At 51.6% G+C, this 18,228-nt stretch overlaps 1 protein-coding gene across 13 annotated transcripts in view; it reads left to right on the top strand.

The window, feature by feature from the left end:
- RPH3AL (rabphilin 3A like (without C2 domains)) overlaps positions 1-13,307 on the top strand; it is a 169,452-nt gene extending 156,145 nt beyond the window's left edge. For 9 of the 13 annotated variants that reach the window (XM_082707180.1, XM_082707174.1, XM_082707179.1 and 6 more), the window contains 4 exons: positions 8,473-8,586; positions 8,755-8,870; positions 10,941-11,084; positions 12,137-13,307. In XM_082707180.1, the coding sequence (XP_082563306.1) occupies positions 8,473-8,586; positions 8,755-8,870; positions 10,941-11,084; positions 12,137-12,325 (563 nt within the window). In that variant the 3' untranslated portion in view covers positions 12,326-13,307. The remainder of the gene's footprint in view (positions 1-8,472; positions 8,587-8,754; positions 8,871-10,940; positions 11,085-12,136) is intronic. The other 4 variants (XM_082707177.1, XM_082707176.1, XM_082707175.1 and 1 more) reach the window with 2 other exon arrangements.
- Positions 13,308-18,228: the final 4,921 nt, after the last annotated feature.

The raw sequence follows: 18,228 nt of genomic DNA, 5'->3' as shown, positions 1-18,228 counted from the left end.
GGAACTGGAGGGATGAACCCAAAAGCCAAGAAGGCTGGACCCTGAGGGAATGGGACAGAGAGGCCTGGGGAAAGAAAGAGACAGAGACCCAACGACAGACGGGCAGAGACGCTGAGAGACGAGACTGTAGAGTGAGAACCTGACCACAAACAGAGGAACCAAGGAAAAAACCCAGGAAGACCCAGAACACAAAGACACACAAGACATATAAGTCAGGAAAGAAAGATAAGAGAAGCAAAGGCAGAGAGATTTTTTTTTAAAACATCAGCAAAAAAGGAGGCCCAAAGAGACAAAAGACAAAAGCCCAGAGACCCATAGAGACAGAAGGAGAGAGAGCTGTGGTAAGGAGAGAAGCAAGGCACATTTTGGATCCCAGCAAAGGCAGGAGATATTCATTCACTTTGTTTCATCTGTGCTATAAATCAGCAGCAATAAGCCGCCAGAGAGAAATAGTGCAGAGCACACCCAAAGCCAGACCTCACTCCTAGGTGCCTGAGCCTGAAGCCTTTCTGTTGAGCCAGCGGGGCTGTCCAGGCCCCAACGAAGCCCACTGCCTGGCCTTTGCCTTTCCTGTTCTCTGTCAGGGATGCCAGACACACCCTAGCCCCAGCATTTCTGTCCCAGCGTTTCTGTCTAAACTCTGCCTGGTTTTAAATTCCACCTCTTCCAAGAAGCCTTCCCTGACTTCCCTTCTTCTTGAACACTCTGCCTCCGCAGAGTATCACGTTCACTCTGGAGGAAGCTGTTCTTATCTTCCATCCTCCCCCTCCCATTCTATCTGGGGCTCCTCCACCAAGGGCAGGACCACAAGATTTCAATGCTGGCGACCACATCACTATTGATTTGAGGATTCGTCTTCATTATCCAGCGCCTCCGGTCTGTCTGTGAGCCCAAAGAAAGGAGTTAATTAAAATCAATGATGAAGGAACAAGCAAGCACAGGAAACTCTCCACTCCCCAACTCTCAGTTCCCAGCTTCGTCTGTGCTGTCGCTACTGATGTCCCTGGTGGCACCCCAGACGGGAGACCAAGGAAGAAGGCCTCCCTGAGTGCCATATGCTCACCCCGCTCTCTGAGGTTATCCTGTGCTATTTCCACCTCACAGATGAGGAAACGAAGCTTAGGGCAGTCAGGGAGCTGGCAAGCAAAGGTCACAGATCTCCTGACTCTGGGGTCTGGGAGAGAGGGAGGTGGGCTCTGTCCCTCTCTGGCTTCCCAGGATCCATCCCTATGAGGACAGGTTCCCCTGGACTTGGATTTGGTGGGGGTTTTTTGTTCTTTTTTTTTTTTTTTATATTTTATTTATTTATTTGACAGGCAGAGATCACAAGTAGGCGGAGAGGCAGGCAGAGAGAGAGGAGGAAGCAGGCTCCCTGCTGAGCAGAGAGCCTTATATGGGGCTCGATCCCAGGACCCTGAGATCATGATCCGAGCCAAAGGCAGAGGCTTTAGCCCACTGAGCCACCCAGGTGCCCCTGGACTTGGATTTGAAAGAAGAGCAGACTGTGTGTGAACAGTGCCTCAGGCCCGCCCCCCATCATCTCCTGCCCAGGGCCTACCCACCCCATGTTTGTGACAACCAGCCTCTGACCGCTCCCCCCCAATCTGTCTGTCCTTGGCTCAGGCTGAGGCCACCAGCAGCCTGGCTTGGCCCACCTGAGTGTCCTTCAAGAGGGAGGAGGCTGTGAGGAGGCGCCTGCTGGGTCCACCCCTTCTGGAACCGGAGCTGGCTTGTCACCACCTTGCTGACCACCATCCAGTCCTACTGTCTCTATTCACTGCTGCATCCTCTCCTGGGGAGGTTTTTCCAGGAAGCGGGCTGGTATTTCCTGCGTGTCTGCTTGACCCAAAGCTCAGTGCTGGGGGCCGAGGAAAGGAGGCAGATGCGGATTTTGAGACGGGGCCCTGACCTCAAGCGGTTCCTGGTACAGTTGGGGGAATCAAGACAGTCATTCATAGGAAAAGAAATGCAATGCCGGGCAGTGTCTGAGGGGCCTGGAGAGCTGCCCCAGCAGTCATGGGGAGAGTGAGGAAGGGCCTGTCTCCCATTTCCCCTTCCCCCAGGGCCGAAGACACTTTTCAATAGAGGCACAATTTAGCTGGGCTTCTGGGGGGATGAACTGGAATTGAATTTTTAAAAATATTTACAGGCCTGCATAGCTTGTTGAACTTGCGGTGCCTTTTGTCCTACTCGATCTTATTTCCTCGGGGTTGCTCTTGTCTCTGTTTCACAGAGGAGAAGATTGAAGCTCAGGGAGATGAAGGTCTTTGCCCAGGAGTGTCCAAGGCAGGGCCAGGACTCAAGCCTGGATGTGGGGAGGGAGCTAGAAGTCTGTCACTCACATCACAGTGCCTGCCTCTGACAGTTTCTCTGGAGAGAAACCCAGAAAGCCTGCGTTGGGAAGACAGCAGAGGAGGTGGCTCGCCTTGAGGGGAGGACTCCTGAGGGAGCAGAGCACGGAGGGCAAGGGCAGACTGGGGAGTGCCCTGCCCGCTGGGAGGGGAGGAACGAGCAGAGGTCTCAGAAGGAAATCCTAGCCCAGCCTGCAAATGGCCTCTGAAACATCTCTCTGGCACAACCTAGGAATCCATGTCCCCCTCCCCCAGAGAAGGTGAGTCCACCCCTGTGAGGTTGGTCCTGGCACCAAACACAGTAAGGCCAGTCCTGCAGCAGGTGGTGTGGAAGTTGAGTTCCGGAAGAGTCCCTCAAGCAAAAGGCCCCTCCCATGTGCCAGATGCCGCCTGTGTTACCATGTGAATGCTCACAAGAAAGCCAGAAAAGGACCCAGCAGAACCAGTGCCCCTTCACCACCCCATACCTCCCCACTGCGACCACCAGACAGAGCCCCAGACTTGGGAGGCCCCTCAGTGGGATTTCAGGCTGCAGGCCCCGCCCTCTTTGTGGGAGATACAGCTTCTCTCCTGTCCCGGTGGGGATAGTTCCAGTGCTGCCCTCTGCAGCCTGGTAGGCAGGGTAAGGCTAATTGGGGACGTCTATGCATTCCCCGGGGCCTTCTCATCTTCCCTTTACATTAAAAAAAATTATTTTGGTTTTAGTATGCAAAATTTTCCACCATCTGCTTTGCCTTGGCAGAATGTTTGCTGAAAATATCTCTCTTCCTCTCTAATTCCCATCATTTCTGGGGGCTTTGGAAGCCTCCAAGTGGAACAGCAGCAGCTCGCTAGTGCCTCCCAGGCTCACGGGCTGTTGCTGTGCCAGCAGGCGGATGTTGTGGCCCAGAAGTCACATCTCCCCACCTCTCAGCCAGAGAGGGACCCTGGGGGCCCTCCACCAAAGAAACACAGCCGACCTGAGGTTGAATCCTAGGGCTCAGACTGAAGAGCTGTCCAGGTTGGTCTCTTTGTGTGTGATAAAGCCCTGAGAAATGCCCAGGGCCACAAAAAGAGGGGGTAGCCGAGAAGAGCCAGGAACTATATCCCCCCCGAATCCCAGTGCAGTATTTGGAGGTCAAGTGGCCAGCATCCTGCCTGTCGCCTGGACCATCCCAGGTAAGGTGTCTTCACAGGACAGCAGCTGCTCCACGTGTCCTTTGAGGCAGTCAGGAAAGACTTTCCAAAAGGGAAAACTTCCCCCCACCTTCATGTACCAAAACTCTGAGTTTCCATGGTGACAGTCAAATTGCAAATCCATCCAAGAGTGAGCCAGGGAAAAAGAAAAAGCTGGCCTGTCCCCAGAGAAGCTAGCCACTGCTAAGGATGAGAGCTGAGCAGAGTGGGGCAGCCCTTCTGGGGCATGATGGGAAAATCTCAGGGATGCCAGCTCCCCCAGCAGAGGGTCCTGGGTCTAGGGCCGCTGGGGTGGGGGAGGCCCTCCTTCCTCCCTGCCTTCTGGCAGAGCCCAGGTGAGTCCATTTGTGACTCCTCCTTCTCCTTGGGCAGATGAGTGGGACCGTCTTGTCCCTAGTGCTTTCCCATCTTCGATCTGAAAAATCAGGCGTGGGCTGAACACAAGCACTCATCAACAAGCCATCTTAGACTGTCTTGGGGGAATTAGAAGGGAAAAATCAGCCTTCAGATACACAGAGTGTTTTGTTGAGGATGGAAGAGCAAGGGCCAAAAGATTTATGAGCCTAAAAGCTTCTTTAATAGACCTGGAAGATTTACAATCACAGCTGCCATGCGGCGAGAAAGGTGGCAATCGGCAATCGAATGGCAGATTAGCCAAGATTTAGGTTTTATGGCCACAGTCAGAGGGGGAGGAGGAAGAAACACTTCTTCCCCTGCTGCAGGAGGAATGTTGGGGTACATAGTGTTTGCACTGGGTCCTGTCCAGGTACATTCTCAGCAGTGTCTTCTTGGTGTGTTTCTTTCCCACCGACAGTAAATACCAAGGCCAGGTGTGGACACTACTAGCTTCCTTCGGTCTCTTTGTTTCAAGCAGAGTTTATTACAGTGGATTAGAATGGAATTGGGTTTGCACTACCAAGACCTCGAAGCTGAGGTCTGGCCCCAGTTCAGGGTTCCAGACACAATGAGCCAGGGAGGCATGGCCTAGGGGGATGAGTCTTGTCGACTGGCTGGTTCCCTGCCCTGTGACACCTTTGTGAGCTCAGCTGTCATCTGGAACTGTTTCCCCTTTCCATGGCTATGGCCATTTGGGGTCTGTAAAAGGAGACAAAGAACAAGTCAACTGCCTAACTTGCCTAGCTTGAGGAGGACTTATTTTTTTATAGAACTTGAACAACCTGGGCACGTGGGACTAGGCAACATGGTGCCCAAACTGGCCTCCAAGTTTGGGATGCTTGGGACAAGACCCACCCCTCACAACAAAAGCTGCTCCCCTGGTGTAACACAAGACTGTCTTCTTGCAATTTAAGCTCACTCTGGGACCTGCGTGACCCCACACTGCATGTGCAGATGACGGGCCAGGGAGGAGGGTGAAGGAGCAGGATAAATGATCTTGCCACCAAAACCTGAGTCCGAGACACCTTCTCCCATCGTCTCCTTCTCCAGAAGCCTAAGTAAGATAGGGCAGGATGGGGACATCTGGGTGGCTCAGTCGTTAAGCGTCCAGCTCTTGGTGTTTTGCTCCCTTGGTCACCTACACAGTAGCACAAAAGGACCCCGGCCTTGTTTCAACACTGGAGAGCTGCCTGTCCCCCCTGTCCCTATTGACCATAGGGGAGACAGAGCATTCCAAGTCAGGAAGAATGACTACATTATGCATAAGCAGAGACTCAGGGAAGCCATTTGGAAATCAACCCCAGCTCTCCTCAGGGACTCCCCTCTGCTTAACAGGCTGCCAGTCCCCCTTCTGTTGGGAGGACACCACCTCCCTGATTTCTTTGCAGCTGCCCCAAGGGAGACCCGGGGAGCTGCTCTCAGCCTCCTGCCCACCTCCCACTCCCTTTGTCCAGGGACCCCCAGGGCAGATGCCTCCTCTGTCACCAAGTGAGTCAAAAATATGTCAATGCTTACAAAACCAACACCCGTGAGGTCCTGTAGATGGAGTCATGATCAAAGACACCCCATCTGGAACCTGCAAAGCAGCTGCAGAATAAATCAGGCCTTTGCACTTCTCAAATACTATAAAGGGGCATATGGACCCCCAGCCCCTCTGAATCCCAGGCTACAAGCCCTCAAAGCCAAACCAGAACTCTTTTTCTGGGGAAGGCCAGGAGGGAAAGAGAGCAGAAAAGGCAAAAAAATCCTTGAGCAGCTAGAGGAAGGAAAAGCTGGGAACAGTCACGTTAGCATCACTGTTGTCCCACCCACGTGGGTCAGGCTGTGCGCAAGAAGTGCGCCAGCCTCATTCACCAGTGCACTTTGGCCCTGTCCCCCAGGATCCCAGCAGTCTGCTGGGGAAGCACATGCACACACACACACACACACACACACACGTATGCACACACATGCACACTGAAAGCAGACAGTGGCTGTAGCAGAATACCTAGAGCATTCAGCCAGCCAGTCTCAGGTGAGAGGGAAGGCTCCCTGGAGGAGACAGGCGCCTGGCTGGCTCAGTCGGTACAGTGTGGGACTCTTGACCTTGTAAGTTCGAGCCCAACGTTGGGTGTGGAGATTACTAAAAGAACAAATCAGTAAACAAAAAGTACCCAGGAGAAGAGGCATGGGCAGGGAATTCTGAGCAGTAGGAAGTGAGTTGCTGGAGGAGGTACTAACCGGCAGTTTGGTAAGAACCCAGTCGTGTGGAGAAGCCTGAGTAAGATTGGGCAGGATGGGGGCGCCTGGGCGGCTCAGTTGTTAAGCGTCTGCCTTTGGCTTAGGTCATGATCCGGGGGCCTGGGATCCAGCCCCGCATTGGGCTCCCTGTTCAGCAGGGAGTCTTTCTCTCTCTCTGCTGCTCCCCAGCTCATGCTCTGTCTCTTTCTTTCTAATAAATAAATACGATCTTAAAGAATGAAAGGGTAGGCTAGGATGTTCGTGTTAGCTGGAGCATTCCCCTCCGTGCCAAGAGAGGTGCCCACAGGTGGGGCCCCGGTGGGAAGCGAGTGTAGGAGTCCGGACTGGAGACACGGAGGTTTGGAGCTAAGCAGGCGACCATGGTGAGGAGGCCACTGGTTGGAGAACCACTCAGTGGGCAAAGCGGGCAGAATGTGGGGATGGGGAGAGGGAAGAGTCAAGCAGTCATCAGGACTGCTTCCCGAAGCACCTGTGTACCAGACGCTCTGCCAAGGCCGCACGGGGTAGAGAATCTCCTAGAGCTGGAATGGTTGGCCAGCTCCGTCCCTCCGGTTGCCAGATTCAGTGACCTGTGACTCCCTTTGCTGAAGGCACAAAGGCTTTCCAGAAGGCCCTAGAAGCTCCATGGCCTGGGTCCTCCTGCAGCTGCTCTTGTACCCCAGGGGATTTCCCTGCCTGACCACTGTCCTTCCTGCAGGATGCTGACGCTGGCTCAGTGCTTTCCCCTGCACATGGCTCCACAGGGAGCCTGACCCATCACATGAAGCCTCTCAACCACCCTGGGCATGGACTGACTTGATTTCCAATCTCGTCACCCACCCCACTCCATGGGTCTCTGGGGCTCGGAGCTTTTGGGCAGTCGTGCTCTCTGGGCAGCTGACACTGTGCGGGGCAGAGTGCCCAGCCTCTCGTCCCTTCCTTCTGGACCCAGCACGTTGCCCTCCCTGGCAAGGCACATGGACTCACACCCCATCCACCGAGTCAGTGCCCCGTGAGAGTGGTTTACCCATGACCCCAGACCTTCTGTGCTGTGTGGTACTTGGTATGAGGATGACATCACCTAATTAAACGTTACGTAAACTGCTGGAAAGAGCCAGGAAAAGACAGAGTTGTTTCATTAAAACCAGGACTTCCGAAAGTCTTGAGAGAAGCAACGTGCTTAAAAAAGCTATTGAATCAGGTGTGGGCAGGACAACTGTAAAAAGCAGGAGAAAGAAATGGAAAAGCAGAGAAGGATCCTGCACTCATCCCACTTTGCTAATGTCTCTAAGCTGTGCTCCAGTGTAGAGACCCCGTGCCTGGGGAGAACAGATACCGCCATACAGACACAGCTTAGACACAGAAGACCCTGTGGGCCCGATCTCAAAGCAGCCCCCAATCCCTCCATCAAAAGATGGGTGAATGGGTATACATGTCTATGCTTAAAATTAAAATAGAATGTTTAATCTATGAATATATCCGGTATTATGACTCCCACTGTTGATCCACTGGCCAAATGTGGTGCCATGTAGTCCAGAAAAGAAGGTTTCTACCACAGCAGGTGTTTGCTGGGAGAGCTCCCTCTCCTCCCCTCTCCTGGGACTCCAGCCCCACCAGCCCAGCTCCCGTCTGTGTTCACAAGACCCCACTGTACATTCCTGGATGAACTGGGACGAGTGCCCAGGCCTGCTGGCTCCCAGTTCATTTCTCCCAGCAAAATCAGAGTGGTTGCAGACACAGAGGGGTAGAGCCATTCTGCCAGAGAGTGACCCCAGCCCTCCTACTTAGCACCTTGGGCAAGTGCCTTGGCTTCCTCACCCGCAAGCCCCGTGTTTGGGGTTGTCCAGAAGCTTGAGCAAGCTAGCAGCTGTCAAGTGCCTGGAGTGCTCTATAAGGGTTGGCGAGGACCGGATATTTTGTACCTATAACACAGCCTCAGCACAAGGTAGAGGGGCGTGGCCTTACACCCTGAGTGTGGCCAGGTGCACGTCTCAGAGCAGTTGTGCCTGCAACCCAAGGGGATAATCGGCTTCTACCAGAGCAAGAGGATCCTGAGTCTGCCAGTGGGACAGGGTCACCTATGGAGACGGCCAGCTGTAGGGAGGTAAGCCTGAGGCCCAGCCTCTTCACACCAGCCCTCACCTCTTTGGCTGTCAGAACGGAGTACCCTGCCATTCCGCTCCCCAGACCACTGTTTCTGTATCCCAAACACAAGGACCAGCCAGTTTGTCCCGGCAGAAGGGAGGCCTGCCCCAGGCCCTCTGCCTGATGTGCCTACTAGTAGTGACCAGGAAGGGTAACCTCTCATGCTGGCGTCTGTTCTTTCCAGTGGTTTCCAGTGACAGTGACAGTGACTCAGATCTCAGCACCTCTAGCCTGGAGGACAGACTTCTTCTGACAGGGGTCAGGGAGCCCACAGGTGCCAAGCCCTTCGGAGAAGCAGGTAAGCAGAACAAGGACACTGCTTGTTCCTGAAGCCCCTCGTGCCGATGGCACGGCTGCTTCCTCAGCTCGTGGCCACCCAGCTGGTGTCTGCAGAACTGTTCTTGACAGGGGAGGAGGGGGGCGTGGGGCTGGGATGACCAGGAGCTAAGCATTAGCTTCTCTGCAGAGCGGGACATAGAGGAGACCCAGATGGATCGGCAGGGGCGAAGGGAGGATGGCAGATCTAGCACACCTGCCTGCATACCTGGATCCCCCCCTAGGCTCCCAGCGAGCATCCCCAGGGTGAGATTTTTTTTGTCTCATGAGTGATAAGAGCTGTGAACATCAGGTAGAAAGTGCCTTGGTCTAGCTCGGCTCTGCCGTGAAATCACGGTGGGGCCCTGATTAATACATATCTTTACCTCTTGGGCCTCTGTCTCCCAGAGCATGTGGTCCCTAAAGTGTTTTCTGAGTTTGACCTCTCTGAGCTGGCCTCTATGACCTTGTCATATGAAAGAGAGTTAATGGAGCCTGGAGGCTAGTGCAGAGAAGACCTGGGGGCACACTTTTCTTTCCTTTAAACCCACAGAGGGCCTTCCTGGGAAAAGGACCAGGTCAGTTAGAATTACTCCAGAGGGTAGAAAACTGGGGTATTTGATAAACATTTCAGGGAGGCTGATTTTAATGCATAAGCAGAGAGCTTTATAATAACTGTTCCAAACTGAAAGGACATGCTTCAGGGTGTTGTCCTGGGACCAAGGTGGGGTGATCTGCCAGTGCCAATATGGAGGAAATTCCTGATGGGGATGGCAGTTCAGGCTGGATCAGAGCCGGCAGATGCCTGGCATGCACACTTCCGCTTCCGCTCCAGTGCCCCTAGCAGACATGACTAGTCGATCTCAGGACTCTCCCACAGAGCCTGATATGGCCTCAGAAGCCTCCTCAGCACACTGTTCCAAGTGGTCATTACCAGTAGGTAGAGACCACACAGGAGACGACACTGTTTCTGGACTAGACAATCTCTGAGCCCTCTCAGTCTAAAGAGTCTAACTTAGAAGAGTGTGAAGGACACTCACCTGCCGGCCTTGGTTTCTGGGGCAGATTTTATATGCCCCCGCATCCCCCACCCCCCACAGAGCAGTGAACCCTCCCTCATACCAGCTCTCAGCCATGACCAAGGGAGTGTGGTAGGTAGGAAGAGATGGAGCACAGAGTAGTACAGGCCTCACCTCTGTGCTCTCTGCTTGGCCACGAGGTAACAGCTATACATAAGGGAAGAGTACTTAGTTAATAAAGGCAGCAATTAATAACACCACTGGGGGGCCCCGGGGGGTTCGTCAGTTGGGCGTCTGCCTTCCCTCCACTCAGGTCATGATCCCAGAGTCTGGGGATTGAGTCCCGCATCAGGCTCTCTGCTCAGCTCAGCTCTCTGCTCAGCTGATGCTCCGCATCAAGCTCTCCCACTGCCCCTCTCCCAACATGTGTGCTTGCTCTCTCTTGCTCATGCTCTCTCTCTCTCAAATAAATAAATAGAGTCTAAAAAAAATAACGAAAACAAACACTGGGGAGCACCCAGCTGGGTCAGGCCATAGAACATGTGACTCCTGATCTCAGGGTCAAGTTCAAGCCCCATGCTGGTGTAGAGACTACTTAAATAAACAAACAAACTTTTTTAAAAATCCCATTGAGTTAGTGAATATGTACACCCTTCCCCCTCAATCGGTGAAGGCAGGAAAAACTCATCATTGCTAGTTTTCATGCTGGTGACTTGTTCCTTGCTGAACCCACCTGAAGGCCTAGGCAGTGACCTTTGTATATCCTGGACCAGCCAGTACTGGTCAGAGGGCAGGGTTTCCTGAGAACATGGCAGCCATGTGGGGCAGCAGGTAAGGGACTCTGGGCAGACAATCCCACAGACACCTAGCACAGTTCCAAATGAGAGGATTTTATTTTTTTTACAGGTTATTTTTATTTTTATTTTTTATTTTTTTGACAGAAAGAAATCACAACTAGGCAGAGAGGCAGGCAGAGAGAGAGGGGGAAGCAGGCTCCCTGTCGAGCAGAGAGCCCCATGCGGGGCTTGATCCCAGGACCCTGGGATCATGACCTGAGCCAAAGGCAGAGGCTTTATCCCACTGAGCCACCCAGGCACCCCAAGAAGATTTTATTTTTTTACCTATTTTTAAGTAGACTGCGCTCAGTGTGGAGCCCAACATGGGGCTTGAAATCATGACTGTGAGATTGAGACCTGAGCTGAGATCCAGAGTCAGACGCTCAACCAACTGAACCACCCAGACGCCCCCAAACTGAGATTTTAGATCAGCTCCTTATCAGGCTGAGATTATCCCCATCTCAGTTCATGGTCCCTTGCAGGTGGCAGCATGGAGTCCCCCAAGATGGGGCCCCCCCGCCGGCCCAGCCCCCTCTCCGGGAGCCAGAGCAGCCTGGCCAGTGAGACTGGGACCAGCTCTGCAGACCCGCAGGGCACCTCACCCTGGCCCGACCCGAAGAGCCCCGGTGAGTACCAGGCTGCTCCTTCTAACGCACCCACCTCTCCCTTTTCTGCTTCCCCATGGTCCTCCTTCCTCACTCAGTCCACCCAAACCACAGTGCTAGGTGACGTTCGCAATTCTCTGTTTATTGAGCGTTGTGCCGGGCACGGGGGGATCCGAAGTGAGCCAGACCCCTCTCCTGCCTGCAGTGAACCAACCCGGGCAACCTGGGAGCATCATGCAGTGGGTTCAGGCAGTGTGAGTCTCCTTCAAGAAAGAAGCCCCAGCTGGACTTGGCACCTCTGGGCCAGGAGCCGTGGACACGCAGCCCATGCATTCAGCAGCTGGCAGCTGACCCCCCACCACCCCGCCCAGTAGTGACTCTCCCACAGGCTGTGTGTGCTGGCAGCAGCCCCCCCACACACACCGGGAAGCCTTGTGGGAGCTCTCACCCGCTCCCTGTCTTCCCTCCTCCCCTTTCTCCTGCCTCGATGGTGCCAAGAAGCTACAGGCTAGGGCATTTAAGAGAGGTCACAGGTGAGCAGGTCTCTGGAGAGGGAGGCCCCGGGGCCGTGTATGTGGAGTGTACCCTCTCCCCTCCTTCTCCTGAAATCCCCCACAGAGGACAGTCTGGAATCAGCCACGTTTTAGTCCCAGCCGTGCCACCCACAGACACGTGAACCTGGGCAAACCATCAGATTCAGCCATATGAAATTGCCTCTTTATAGATCAAAAATAGTCAGATGTTGGCATCGATATGACTCAATCTAATATTTGATCTCTCTGCACCCAGTTCCATGATGGCTAATGTGGGGACCATGCTGTGTTCCTCGTGGGGCTGGGGGTGGATGGGAGAAATGCAACATTCTCGTGGAGTGTGTCCCCTAAGTAGGTCTTCAGCAGATAGCCAGGAAGGCTATCTGGGTGTCCCAGGGCATAGAAGGGGCCCCAGGGCTTGCGGAACAAGCTGGGGGAAGTTTTGCATTACCACATTATTCCCAAAGTTCAGGCTGTCGCTGGGGAGGGATCCAACCTCTGCTCACCCTATAGTGGCCTTTTTTTTCCTCTCCCCTAAAGGCAAAAGGCCTGCCTGGGCAATTCCCCGTTGCTGACACGACCTCCGAAGGGCCCGCCTGCCTGCCCCAGCAGAGACATGTTTGGTGCACGGAGCCGACTTTGCAGTGGAGGAGTTCGAGAGAGAAAGCGAGCTGGGAGGGTCTGGTGAGCAGTCTGGAGCCCTCAGCTGGACAGCCCTGTTGGACGTGACCTCCGACTCAACCAACCAATGTTTGGGGGGCTGAGTCTCCTAACCCCCACTCAGTGCCTTTCTGCCCCCTTCTTCCCTGGGAGCCCTCCTCCCTCCCCCCCCCACAGCCACCCCACTCAGCCCTGACCTTTATTTATTGCCCTTCCCTTGCACCCTCCCCCAGTCTACCTCCATATTCATTTTAAGTTTGGTCTTGTCTTGGGGTGGGCCGGAAGGGCCTGCAGACCGGCCTTATGGGGCCCTCCCATATGCACTGCAGCAGGCACTGGGCTGGGCTTTCTCCTATTAATGGAAGAAGAACCCATTACCCTTCAAAACTGAGCTTGGACCCTAGAGATGAGCAGTGGGTCCTAGAGGGTGCTGGGTGAGAGGCTTGCCCACCCTTCCACCTCCCGAGGGCTCTGGGAGCAGAAGCAGCACCCTCCTTGGCTCAGGATTGGCTCAGGTGCTGCTGTCAAATGCTGGCCCTTGCTTGGGTTTCTGGGGACTTCTCTGACAGCCTCCCCAGGTTCTGCTCAGCCTCTCTCCAGCTCGTGGAGCCTGGAAGGGCTCTGGGGGATACGGTGAATTCCCTCATTGAAGAGCAGTCTTCAGCTGCGTCCCCAGCTGGGGGACAAGTCTCCCCTAAGCCTTTAAAATTCACTCCTCTTCAGTGGCTTCAGTTGGGCATGAAAAATAATTTAGACAGTGAGCAAATGCTTCTGAAAAACCCTTCCCTGAAGACAGAGCTTGAGAGAGAGAGAGAGAGTGTGTGTGTGTGTGTGTGTGTGTGTGTGTGTGTTGGTATCCCCATCTCTCCATCCGGCCACTCTCCCACTGCCCCGTACTCCTGTTCCTCGAAGGGCCTTCTCTCCGGGCTCTCAGGCTCCCACCGTTAGCTTTTTTGCCCTTGCCGCTGGCAGGTGGTAAAAAGACATACTGTTTCTCTGTGACAAGTTATGCTTCAAAATCTGTAACAATAAAGATTAGAATTTGCATTGAGCCGGTGTGTGGCCCCAAAGACCACAGTCACTTGTGTTTCTGAGACGCATCGATAGAGAACTGGTTGGAAAAGAATGTAGCATGTTGCCTGCAGTGAAAAGAATGAGCTCGATCTCTGTGTGGTAGAACTCAAAACCCTCATGTTGAATGGAAAAACAAGGCCATTTCTGCTTAGAAAAAAAAATTTAAGTATACATACAAATAATCAAAATGAGTTGTATGAACTTTTTTTTAAGCTATTTCTTTATTTGACAGAGACACACAGAGAGAGAGGGAACACAAGCAGAGGGAGTGGGAGAGGGAGAAAAAGATTCCCCGCTGAGCTGGGAGCCCGATGCGGGACTCGATCCGAGGGCCCTGGGATCACAACCTCAGCTAAAGGCAGATGCTGAACATCTGAGCCACCCAGGTGCCCCAGAGTTGTAAGAACTTCTGTGCACAAATGTGAAAATGCTTGTAAAATGGACAGGGACTTGTGGTTCAATAGAGAAGACTGAACACATTTTTATTTCTTCTTACCCCCAAGCTCCACCAGGACGACCTAAAGGAGTGAAGTGGCATAAATTATAAAGCCATAAAGGAGAGGAGAGGTCTGGGAATTTGGGGAGATGGAAGATACACTGTCAGCTTCCCCAGCTCCCCAAAATGTCTCCAAGGGAGAAAGCCAGCCATGAACAAGCCCATTTGCTTTGCAGAATCTGCCGAATTCTCAGAACTCGGAGAGGCCAGGTGTCCTAAGGTGAAAGTTAGGAAGGGTATGAAAATAGTATTGTTGGGAAGACGTTAGATCCCCAGGTCCCTTCTCATAGCCCACATGGCCCTTTCCTGACCCTGGTAGACCCTAGAAGACCCAGGTTTACTGCTGGGTTTACTGCTGGCCAAGGGTGCACTAGAAGGATTTGGGACTGGGGACCCCAAGCCCAGCCAAAAAACTGGAATGAGGCAGTGGTTAATGGAGAGACTCTCCAGCCCCTTCCCCACTAACAGCTGGCTTATTCTCCATCTACCTGCCCCCAAGGCAAGATGTTATTCAGTCTGTCACTGGGGAATGAACTGAAAAGGTTGACAGATCCTAATGTTGGCGTTTCCCCTTCTCTGCCCAGTCACCCCCATGAGGCCCCTTGTACGCAAGCCCTGCCTACATGTACAGTTTCTAGTAGCTTGGCTGTGTGGCCCTCAGCTGGAACAGGCAGAGGTGCCAAGAGTTGACCAAAACCAACAAACCAAAAATAGAGATTCCAATACTCAGGAGAAAGGGGTCAGGGAACAATCCTCCGAGGGTACTCACCCATGAAAGAGGAAAAGAAAGTTAGTTAGTTATAGAGAGACAGCAAGCAAGCAAGTGGGGGGAGGGACAGAGGGGAGAGGGAGAATCTTTTTTTTTTTTTTTTTTTTAATAAAGATCTATTTATTTATTTATTTTAGAGAGAGAGAGATCTAGCCAGGGGGAAGGGTCCCCCCTCGGGGGGAAGGGAAAGAGAATCCTCAAGCCAACTCCATGCTGACCCCAGGGTCCAATTCCGGGGGCTCGATCTCATAACCCTGAGATCCTGACCTGAACTGAAATCAAGAGTGTAATTTTTTAAAAAAGAAGTGTTAAACTGAAATAAAAAGGAAATGTCAAGGCTCTTGAAAATTAAAAATATAATAGAATTTAAAAACCCATTAGAGGGGAACCTGGCTGGCTCAATCAGTTGGGCGTCTGCCTTCGGCTCAGGTCATGATCCTGGGGTCCTAGGATCGAGCCCCACATTGGGCTCTCTGCTCAGCAGGGAGCCTGCTTCCTCCCCCCCCCCCCACCTTCTGCCTACTTGTGATCTCTCTGTCTCTCTCTTTGTCTCAAATAAGTAAAATCTTAAAAAATAAATAAATTTTTACAATAAATAAAAAAGCATTAGAAGGGATGGAGATGAGAGAAGAATCTCCCGGGAAGTAAAACACAAAAAGAGATGTGAGCGTACAAGGAAAAAGTCAAGAAAATTGGACAACCCAAAGGTAAGGCCCATGAAGAAGGCCCAACTTCCAACTGATAGTCATTTCAAACCAAGAAACACACACACAAAAAAAGGGGGGGAGTTTGAAAAGTGTTGAAGACGATCTCTCCATCACCTGAGGTCTCCCGAAACAGACTCTCGTTCACGGTGCCAGGGCCAGGGTCTGTGAGTGTCCGTCTAACAAGCCGCTGGCTGGAGGACCACACGTGTGGGCTGGTGGCCCCCAGGCGGACCAGTAGTCATCACCACGGGCTAATATGAATACCCATTGAGTTTTACAAGCCCATCACACCGGACACCATCCCCACCTCCCCCCCCCACTCTCCAAGATTCTAGTTTCATCAATTTGGGGCTCAGCCTTGACATTAGGATTCTGTAAACCACACATGACTCCAGTGTGCTGGCAGAAATGGGAACCATTTCAGTACAGAAGTGGGCTCCGGGAGACGCGTACAGAGTGTCAAGAGCAGTACCTTTTTATTAACCAAAAATTGGAAAGGACCTACGTAGTGTCAACAGAAGAATAGATACATAAGCGGTGATCCAGTGTAGTCCAACAATGAAATATCCTGGTGGAAATGAGTGGGTACTCTCAGATGACTCTCGCGAGCAACCAGGAGCAAAGAAACAGATGGCAGAAAAATATATACTTTATGACACCATCTATATAGAGATTCTAAAACGGGGTGAAATGACATACATTAACATATATTTTATGCAGTGAAAGAATAAAGAAATGCACAGGAAGGATAAACAACAGATCTCAAGGCACATCTCGAGAAGAGGGGGCCATTTACAGAGGGGTTTCAACGTGTTAGTAATGTTTTAACGTCATTGATGGATAGATGGTTTTACAATGTTTATATCATAGTATTTCATTATGTGTTATATTTGCATTATTTTATAGTTCTGAAATCTTTCAAAATAAAGCAAGGAACTATAGCAAGCTTTCTTATCATGAAGTTTCAGGATCCCAGGATTAAAAATCCTAAAGGGATAAAAGAAAAAAAGCAACAAGTCACATACCAAGGATCAGGGATTTTAAATGGCATTGAAATTCTCAAACCAGATTTTTTTTTAAATATTTTATTTATTTATTTGACAGATAGAGAACACAAGTAGGCAGAGCAGCAGGCAGATGTAGAGGGAAAAGCAGGCTATCCATGGAGCAGGAAGTCCGATGTGGGACTCGATCTCAGGACCCTGGGATCATGACCTGAGCCAAAGGCAGCTGCTTAACCAAGTGAGCCACCCAGGTGCCCCAAACCAGATTTTTTTTTTTAATATTTTATTTATTTATTTATTTATCAGAGAGAGAGAGAGCACAAGCAGGGGAGAGTGGCAGGCAGAGGGAGAAGCAGGCTCCCCACTGAGCAAGGAGCCCAATGTGGGACTCAATCCCAGGACCCTAGGATCATAACCTGAACTGAAGATAGAAGCTCAACCAACTGAGCCACCCAGGCGTCCCTCTCAAAGCAGATTTTGAAGTATTATCTTCTGAATTCTGATAGGAAACGTGTTCTAATCTAGATTTGTCCCCAGCCAAATCTCAGTGATGGTAGAATGAAGATATTTCCAGACATGTGAGATTTTTAAATAATTGACCTCCCATACATTTTTTCTCAGGCAGCTAAAGAATGTGCTCCAGCCAGACAAGGGAGAAAACCAGGAAAGAGGATAGCGGGGACTGGAGACTGGAGATCCAACACAGGAGAGGGGCAGAGAGAGACCCCAGGATGATGGTAGTGGCTGTGTGGCTGGGCTAGAGGCCAAGATTGGAGAATGAACACAGAGGCAGGATATAAGGATATACAGAAGGGTAAGAAGCATATGTGTGTTGGGGACCATGTATATGGTATGATATTTTATATTGTGTTCTATAATATGTAATACCAAAAAATCAAGAAATCGAATTCGATACCGAATTGAATTTTGGTACAAAAGTGAATGCCAGCAGAATGGTTAGGGGTTCGAATGATTGCCTAGAGTGGGAGCGAGGAGGCATGGGGGTTCTATTTTATAGGAGTGCCCTATTTTATAAACTTTGAAGGACAGTTGTTCTTATTTCCACAATATACTATATCACATTTCTTTTTTTTTTTTTTTTTTAAGATTCTATTTATTTGACAGAGGGAGAGACACAGCAAGAGAGGGAACACAAGCAGGGGGAGTAGGAGAGGGAGAAGCAGGGTCCCCGCTGACCAGGGAGCCGGATGTGTGGCTGGATCCCAGGACCCTACGATCACCACCTGAGCCGAAGGCAGAAGCTTAACGACTGAACCACCTACGCACCGCTCTATCGCATTTCTAACACTGAGCTCTTATTAAAGGGGAAAAAAAAAAAAAGAAAAAAAAAACAACTCAGGATAAACCCGCAGGGTAGGAGTGAGAATCCTGAGCCATAACAGGTGAGGGAGAGCGAGCAACAAGGACCTGCAAGACAGAAAAAACACAGCCCAGGAGGTCTCTATATCCAGATCCTGGCCTGTAAGGGCTGTTTGTCCTGCTTCCTGGCTGTAAGCTACCCCTCGGTAGAAGGACTCCCCCTTAAACCTCTCAGACCTGATGCAACACAAGCCCCCAGACTCAGCCCCCACCAGACCCTTGTGCCGGGGCCAGACCCAGTCCCCGGAGGGACCCGATCCTGCAGTCCCCAAGGTAAACTCCAACTGAGTACCCCAGAGGCATGTCACAGGGTCGATGAGGCTCTGAAGCAGTTTCCTCTTGAGTTAATCTAGAAGTCCTCAGCTTTAGGTGGGAAGGTGGAATGTGGAGGTGGAATGTGGACCCCAAGGGGCCTGGGAGCTACCAGGAGTCAAGGGTTCTTTGTGGACTGGTCTGGGAACCAAGAAATCCTTTTTTTTTTTTTCCTTTCCTTTTCTTTCTTTCTTTTCTTTTCTTTTCTTTTTTTTTTTTTTTAACAAAAG

Source organism: Mustela nivalis (assembly GCF_964662115.1).
Source record: "Mustela nivalis genome assembly, chromosome: 17".
NCBI classification, from domain to species: domain Eukaryota; kingdom Metazoa; phylum Chordata; class Mammalia; order Carnivora; family Mustelidae; genus Mustela; species Mustela nivalis.
The sequence above is the reverse complement of the archived record's forward strand: the minus strand, read 5'-3'. Positions and strand labels throughout refer to the sequence as shown.